Here is an 8,332-nt window from a genome sequence, read left to right on the forward strand (position 1 = left end):
AGTTTCTTCACTTTGATTATATTGACGAGAGCCTGATTCCACCACGCTGCCTCACATATGTATTATAATAATATAATAAAACCATATTTCACACACTAATGATCATGAAACGGAATAATATTTGTGGGAGTGTACCTGTATGTGTATGTGAGTGTGGGTGGGTGTGTGTAAGCGTGTGTATGTTTGTGAGTGGGCATGTGAGTGAGAGTGTATGTGTGCCCACAGGACTTTCAGGGGAAGACGCTATGGAACCATCATTACTGTTCTCATAACTATCATCATTACTTCTATCTACTTTTTTTATTTTAGAGTTTAATTAGTTGTGGAGGAGAACAAGTGGCAGCTATATAATCCTGCTAAGTTTTCAAAACCTTCACGTGAATATTCAGAAAAGTGGCAAAATTGTTTACGCTTTGAAATATTTCTCATTTGAATTCAAAATATCGCGCAACATTTTGAACAAATTATATGCTATAACTTTTATAATTTTCACCTGTCAAGAAAATAGCCTCCAAGGGGCAGAACTCTGAAATTTCAGGCAAAAAAAACAAAAAACAACAAAAACTGGTCATACCATCAGCCTCTCTCACCAAGGGAAGTAAGAATATGTATTTTAATTCGAAAGCCACTCGCCTCCCTTGATTTTAACATGGCTTTCGTGGCTTCTCGTTGCCCACTAGGTGTTGAAGTAACTAAATTATTACCCAAAAGGTTGGACCATTTAGAAGGTATCCATACACAAAAGTCGTACAAACGGCAGAACATGGTTCACTTCCTTATAAAAGAAAGTGTCCTTCAGCAAACTATGCACTAATAATAGTAAAGATTTCGTCACTAACGTTGACAGAAATCATCATCCATAACACATAACACGTACTAGAGTAAGCGACTTTTGGGGCAAAATCAAGTTAGAACCACCAAAGCAAGTTCTTAACCTTTACTCTATCACCTCTAGAATTCTGATATTGACATCATTAGCCACTACAGAGTTATTCGTGTTTTTCAAACTGGCGTATCCACCATACATTGTTGTTGTTTTCAAATCCCTTTAGCTGCGAGCATTTCGCTCTTGGCAGCGCAATGCCTCCCTCAAGTAACCACATGTCCTTGGTATCCACCATATTGAAGTGTTACCAAAAATGTCAAACTGCTCTCTTGCATAATTAGCAGAATGTCCCTCACTTAAACTAGTACGTGATTCGGACGATGACATAAAGCTACACGAGGGATTACGTGTGAGTGAGATCACACAAAACAGCCACAGTAATGCGGCTTATCCCTCACGTTCTTTGGTCTACTCAAACAAGACACAACAGACACTCTATCCTACAGTACTCACCGCTTTCGCGATGTCCAGGTAGGTGAGTCCGTTGAAGTGCTGCCGCTCTGGCGTGTTGTTGCAGCAGACGCCGTACTGCGGCTCCACCCAGCACTCGGCCACAATCTGCACCTCCCGGTCGTCCTCGGTAGTCTCCGTCTCCATCTGGTCATCCTCCGACAGACTGGGGCAAGGAGAATCGAAAAAACTACAAATAAGGGAGAGAGAGCTTTTGTTCATCGCACAGTTCTATATATGTAGAACCTCTTTAGGTAAAAGTAAACTTCAACCCCTCCATTTGAAACTTACTTGACCTACTGCATACACTTTGGGTCTCCACTCCCTGTGAGGTCATGTTCGAGTCGAGGTGACGTCATGTGAGTTTGACATTTTAAACTTATTTTTAGATTGGGGGGTCTAAATTTACTTTTACCAAATGTAAGATACAACGCCCTGTTACTCTCTCCCTATCTTACTCCATCCCTCTCTCATGTGGTGCACAATCACTTAAATGAGCATTCACATTAACACACTCAAACACAATCACAACGCACAATAGACTCTCAACACAACTCGGATGGTTCAAAATATTCCCGTCCCATTGAAGAAATTATGCAAACCATGCATTATCCAGCACAATGACCTTTGACACTATATTTGTCTATTATCCTGCTAGAGACTAATAGATCACCATAAAAGTAGAGCACTGGACCCCATGGAAGGAAGGAAGAAGGATGGAAAGATGGAAGGAAAGAAAGAAAAAAGAAGAAAAGGAAGAAGTCGGAAAAAAGACAGGGAAAAAGCAAGGAAAGAGGAAAGGAGATTTAAAAAATGGAGGGGGAAGGAGGGGGGAAAAAGGGGGAGGGGGGGGGGGGGAGAGGGGGTTGGGAAGAGGCTCCTGCTAGCAATAATACATGATGAGGTAAGTGTCTCTATTCTTTCCCCCCTAAACCAGTGGTAGGAATGACAGAACTTACGTGTCATCCACGGACTTGGTGTGTGGCGGGAATATGATGTACTGCACCACACAGGTCTGCATATCGGTCTCGTCTGCCTCATCACACGACCCGCTCTCCTGTGACAATACAATTGTAATTGTGTATGTTTTACTGCCTTTTGTCCAACACCCGGAAGGCATTTTAGAGTTGGGTCCTTCAGTTACGTACAACGTGGCGTCGGTGGCCTAGTGGTTAGGCTCTCGAACTCGCAACCGTAAGGTCATGGATTCGAATCCCGTCCGGGACCCGACGTTGTGTCCATGGGAAAGGCACTTTACACAAATTTTCCTCACTTAACCCAGGTGGAAATGGGTACCCGGCTATAGACAGTGAACGATCTCGTGGGTTTGATAGTGTTTGAGCTGGTGAAATCCGCAGCTTGCACTGTATACTTCCGCGGAAGCCAAGAATGTTTCTGAGTGTTCTCTAAGGGTCTGTTGGGGTAATAATAGTTGTAAAGCGCATAGAGCATGCTCTTGAGCGTGGATATGCGCTATATAAATGCAATTATTATCATTATTATAACTTCAATGGGACCGAGCTAAGAACGTGGCTGCAGTAGTAGTGATCATAGTTGTAGATGTTTACACCCCCCATTGACACAAATTAGATCATCTATGAGATGGACTTCTTCTACTCTGCCCGTCAAGGTCAATCAGCACAAAGGAGGATACACCACCCCTATGAAAATATTTAACTAAAGAAACCTAATGACACGAGAATTAAACTGGCGCCTTCTGCATGCAACCGTTACGCCACAGATGCGGATACTGTTCTGTGAGGGGAACGCAACATGGTCATAAGACGGTGAGCAAGGACGGAAGACTGACCAATACCTGAAATTTGAATTCATTCCATCTTTTGAAGAAAACTCCCAAACCCAATCGATGTGAGCACAAAGCTGAGCCCTACACATTGCCAAAACAAAGGGTACACAGGATGTCCTTAAGGTGTGGACATATAAAGCAAAACGTATATTTTCAAGAAGTACTCATAATACTTTCAATATTTTATTCATTGGAATATCAACAAAAACATGACTTGCATAAATTTGCAATGCAAAGATCAAAGTGCTTTGTGAAATACAAGTGAATCCAAAGCAAGAACTTCATGCTGATTTCAGAAACAGATAAATTTTGAAATATTGTCTGTACAGCCAGTTCTTCCTCTTCAAACATTGTTTTTTTTGTTTTGTTTTTTATTTTATAATACTCAACATGCACACAGAAATTGTATTTGTTTTGTCCCCCCCCCCAAAAAAAAAAAAACCCAAAGAAAAAGAAAAAACCACCAAAACAACCAACCAAAAAAAATTGTATCCCGGAAAAAAAAAAAAACCCAAAGAAAAAGAAAAAAAAAGAGGAGTAGATCTGCCATTTGATGATTATAAAGATGGTAAAATAGGAGAAGTATCCTAGCCATGTGGCCACCATGATGAGTCCAGACATACCTTCATGTCAACCTCCAAGACCAAGTTGGTCACCCCAGCTCCAGAGACAGCAAAATGGAATCCCTCCTGAAGCCGTAGCCTAATGAAGAAACCATGTAAAAATACTCAAACTAAAGAATAATTGTACACTTCTAAAGCTCCCATTACCACAAGAGTCCCACATTTATGTAAAAATACTGAAACTAATGAAGCATTGTACATTTCTAAAGCCCCCATAAACAAGAGTCTCACATTATGTCTGAGCAAATTAAGTTTTACCACAAACAAGTCTGAACTCTCCACTTTGAACCTTCACAACTCATACCAGTCTCGTTCCCACATTTTACCAGTTGATGTAGATCCAAACTCTCTCCCTCCCAATACTGTGCTGTACCCTACAACTCACTTGATGTTAGTAGCCATTATGCAGATACGGTACCTGGAAGCCATGCAACAGTGCAGCCAACCACGCATATACCTCTAACATTCCCACATGCTGTCCGTCTCCACTAAGCTATAATAATTGTTATTATAAGCTTTACGTCATCACTCCTAGCTCCGTCCCTCACTCCAACAAAGTTGTTGTTGTTATTAATCCAGCAACAGCTACGCCCTCGCTCTACTGTCCAATGCCATGTAGTGATAAGTGCAGGTTTGCTGCAATGTTCCATAGAGTGTGTTGCCAATGTTAAGTCTCAGAGGGAAAAGTGTAGCTCTGATGTCATTTAAGGCGGTGCAGTGGAACAGGTGATGATTCACAGTCTCATACGCATTGTCACACAAAGGACACATTGGGGGAAGTTCTGATTTCATTCTATTCAATTGAAAAGCTCCCACCATAAAACCTTACAACTCACTTGGTAAGAGTGGCCAGCATGCGACTGATAGCCACCATAGAGACGGCCGCCTGGCTGTTGGCTTGGACATTCCAGACCCAGCGCTGGTGCTGCAGGTAGTGTGTCAGCGTGCGGAACACCGACTTCATCGGGTCGTGGTGCTGACGTGGCACCAGCTCTCGCATCGGCTCCTTCACCACGAGCATGTCGGACGGCTTGCTCTCATAGCTGTCACAGCAAAGGTAGGGCAAGTGTTACTCTCACAATGGCACAAGGCGTACAATATTAACATTCAAAAGTGATAAATTAATACAAGCAAACTGTTCCTAGTACAGCAGCCCCAGGTCATCAAGGTATAACTTTACGAGGAAAAAAAAAGAAGATGAAAAGGGCACACATCAGTAAAAAAACCCAAAAAAACAATATAATATAAAATACAAAATTCGTTTAGTTTTGTTTCAGTAAGAGTTTTTACGGCACTTGCAATACAATAAGGTAAAAAAAAGTGCCGAAGATTAGAGGTGTTACAAGCGAGTAACAAACACAAAAGAAGAAGGAGGAAAGATCAGGACAATAGATGTCTGATAGGAAAGAAGGAGCAAACCACACCAGAGTACCCGCCAACCCCCCACATACAAAATTTTAAAAAAAAACCAAAAAAAAACATGAAGACGAAATATAAAGCTTTGAGATATCATTAGGAAGTGGGTGTTTAGAGGACACCTGTCTTTAACTATACGCCAATAGCTTATAAAGGATATCCTGTTCTTTCCCCGGGAACAAACAAATATTACTGTGTCCGTGGAATTCTCTACAACTCCAAGTTAAACAAACTCCTTGGGATAATATCTAAAACCCATTCAGCAAAAAGGTAAGAAGCCTACAAATGTATCTCTTTCAAATCATCCTTCTCCACACAGAGCTAAGAAAACACTTGTTACGGTAAAAGATTCCTGTAAAAATTACACCAGGGACATGACACTGAATATTTTTAAAGGTCAGTTTTTAGCTCAAAGCAGACCAATAGATGGAGGGGGATGTTATAAATGGAACAATGAACATAAAAAGCAAGAGAGTTACGTAATCTGGCCATGTATCACAAAAAAGAAAAGGAAGAAGTAGACCAGACCAGAGCACCCACCAACCAGCCAGAAACCAAAATACAGCAAGGAAAATAAACAAACCATCGGAAGAAACACACACACGGGGTGCCTTAATCATAACAACAACGAAACAGGTGGAGATAGTTATAGGCCACTTTAAAACAAAAGTCCATTTTGCCAGCAGAGCCCATGTGGGGAAAGAACAGAAGAAGGAGCAGCAGGGAAGCTAATAACGGCCTAATTATAACATGCCTCTGCCTAGGTGTTCATGTGTGATGTTTTAACTTTTGAAGATTTCGCCTCCCTTCCCCCCCCAAAAAAAATACCCAACCAAAATCAAAAACAACCCACAGGAGGGGATGGAAGTAAGTTTTAAAGAGGCTTTCAGAAACCATCCAGCAAAAGATACACTGCTGAATCCACATCTTTTTGGTAACAGAGGCCAGAAAATTGGTTGGGCAATGAACTTTCATCTCGTATACTATACGATTCCACATGACGCGTTCAAGACATGTTCCCACTAGAAACTCAACAAAATCAATATAACAAACCAACACAAAAAACCTTAGTCAAAGTGACAGGTGGGGGGCTCTCGTGGCCTAGAGGTTAAGGTTTTGACCTCTCATTCAAAAGGTCCCGGGTTCGAATCCGGGTAGCGACCGAAAAATTTTCTTCTCTAAATTTGTCTCCTTTCACCTCATTTCCTGCTCTCTAGCAATCTTCTGTCGTCTGCTTTCGTCTCCTCTTTCTGCTCCCACCCCTTCACCTCCTTTGCCCCTTCCTCTGGGCTCCTGATTCTTTCTGCAGCCTTTCTACTGCTACTCCTTCGCTTCTTCTTACTGCTGTCTTTCAGCCACACCCCTGATCTTCTGGTAGGAAAGATCTACACCTAGCCTTCTCGGACAAGGGCGAAAAATCTCGGAGGGCCCGTGTACAAGTTGCGCACGTAAAAGATCCCTTGGTGGTCTAAAATCGAAAAGAGTAGGCTTCAGCCGCCACCCACGCAAAATTCAAAATTTCCTACCAACTGAAAATATTAGGTGTGTCCCGCGCGCTCATATGACCTTATGCAGTTGCGAGCGCCGTAAAACACTTTACAAAAACCAAAAAAAACAAAAAGTGACAGGTGTGCACAGTCCAACCAACCTATTACTTCTTTGTAAAAAGGAGCAGAAAGTCATGTGTTTCTAGAACTCTACAGACAAACTACTATCAATAAAGAGAGTAAAATAAACAGGCCCCCAAAATTTCACAGATCATGTTGTCAGCTTATGTCATTTGTCCTGAGAACTTACTTTACTGGCCTGGTTTTTTTTCCCAACATACATGTTGTTGTTATCGATCCAGGCAAACATACATGTACATTCTCATATCCCCATGGGATAAGCAGTATAGGCTTAGTGCTCAAACACTGTCATACACATTTACTCAACACTGATGGTCAAAAACACCCATTCGTAGTTGGGAGATCAAATTTCCTGAAGACATAATGCTGTTTTTTTCCCAACATACATGTACATTCTCATATCCCCATGGGATAAGCAGTATAGGCTCAGTGCTCAAACACTGCCATTCATATTTACTCAACACTGATGGTCAAAAACACCCATTCGTAGTTGGGAGATCAAATTTCCTGAAGACACAATGCTGCTCCAAACAGAGTGCGAGTCCGGCAAGGTTGAAGAATACCTTCCTTGTTAAGCACCTACACCTAGATCCTACAAATTAAATTACTCTTTATATGTAGTGCTATATTAACCATAACATCTACATTTTTCTGAAGAAAATCATCAGTGAATTTTGTCCACAAGATCAACCAAATTCTGTATAGATAATATTATACAGGTCTGAGACAGTTCTTATTCAATCTATCTGGACTCAATTCAAGAGCCTATGACTGGGACAAACCCTTATTACCGGTCAATAAAAGCACGACTGCATTCTGCTTCATCAATTACTTGCAAGCTATCATTCAATAATATAATAAGCACCAACACTAAAAGAGAGAGATGACAAAATGGAGGTCAGCACCATAAGCATGATTACAGGAGCAAAATATGAGAAAATAAAGGGGGGAAAAGACAGTAAGTATCTCTTAAAGTGTTCACACTTGCCATTCAGTCTCAATGTCTTAAAAGTTGTTTCAAATCATTAATTCTTTCACCCTGTCACTGAATACTAAGAAAACCACACAAAAAATTCAACCTTGAAAGACGGTGGCATTTCGTAATCAACAATACAAGTTATGTCTAAACTAAGCTTCTGAATATGAGCTACTGCTATTGAAAGCTGATTGAACCCCTGGCATCATATATCTGACTTCTACTTACGAATGGTAGAAAACTGTTTTTTCGATCTTTCAAGCAAATAATTAGTTATGCAGATGCTTGAAAGTAATGACAATTACATAAACAGTGTATAAGTATGTACACAGTTATTAAACATTTCAGGACAGCAATCAAATCCTAAGGACAGACACATTTTCAAAATATTTTTATAGAAGATTACAATGGCATTTCCTTCTCCTTTAGCTTTGCCAAACATAAAAAGGACAACTTAAAAAAATAAAATACAACTGCAATATGCAGTACCAGCCAAAAGAGGGAAAGGGCCAATATGCCCATGGGTCACAACTAGCAATGACACCC

The 8,332-nt window shown here is 40.9% G+C and overlaps 1 protein-coding gene across 1 annotated transcript in view; it reads right to left on the minus strand.

Annotated features, from left to right (window-relative positions):
• Positions 1 to 303: 303 nt before the first annotated feature.
• The window catches only part of LOC101855695 (KICSTOR complex protein SZT2), a 31,124-nt gene continuing 23,095 nt past the window's right edge, over positions 304 to 8,332 (minus strand). Inside the window, exons 17-20 of the mRNA XM_013090545.2 lie at positions 4,603 to 4,809; positions 3,767 to 3,845; positions 2,296 to 2,393; positions 304 to 1,502 (exon numbers count right to left, since the gene is read on the minus strand). Coding sequence (XP_012945999.2) covers positions 1,322 to 1,502; positions 2,296 to 2,393; positions 3,767 to 3,845; positions 4,603 to 4,809 — 565 coding nt within the window. The 3' untranslated portion in view covers positions 304 to 1,321. The remainder of the gene's footprint in view (positions 1,503 to 2,295; positions 2,394 to 3,766; positions 3,846 to 4,602; positions 4,810 to 8,332) is intronic.

Source organism: Aplysia californica, unplaced genomic scaffold (genome assembly GCF_000002075.1).
Source record: "Aplysia californica isolate F4 #8 unplaced genomic scaffold, AplCal3.0 scaffold01330, whole genome shotgun sequence".
NCBI lineage: Eukaryota > Metazoa > Mollusca > Gastropoda > Aplysiida > Aplysiidae > Aplysia > Aplysia californica.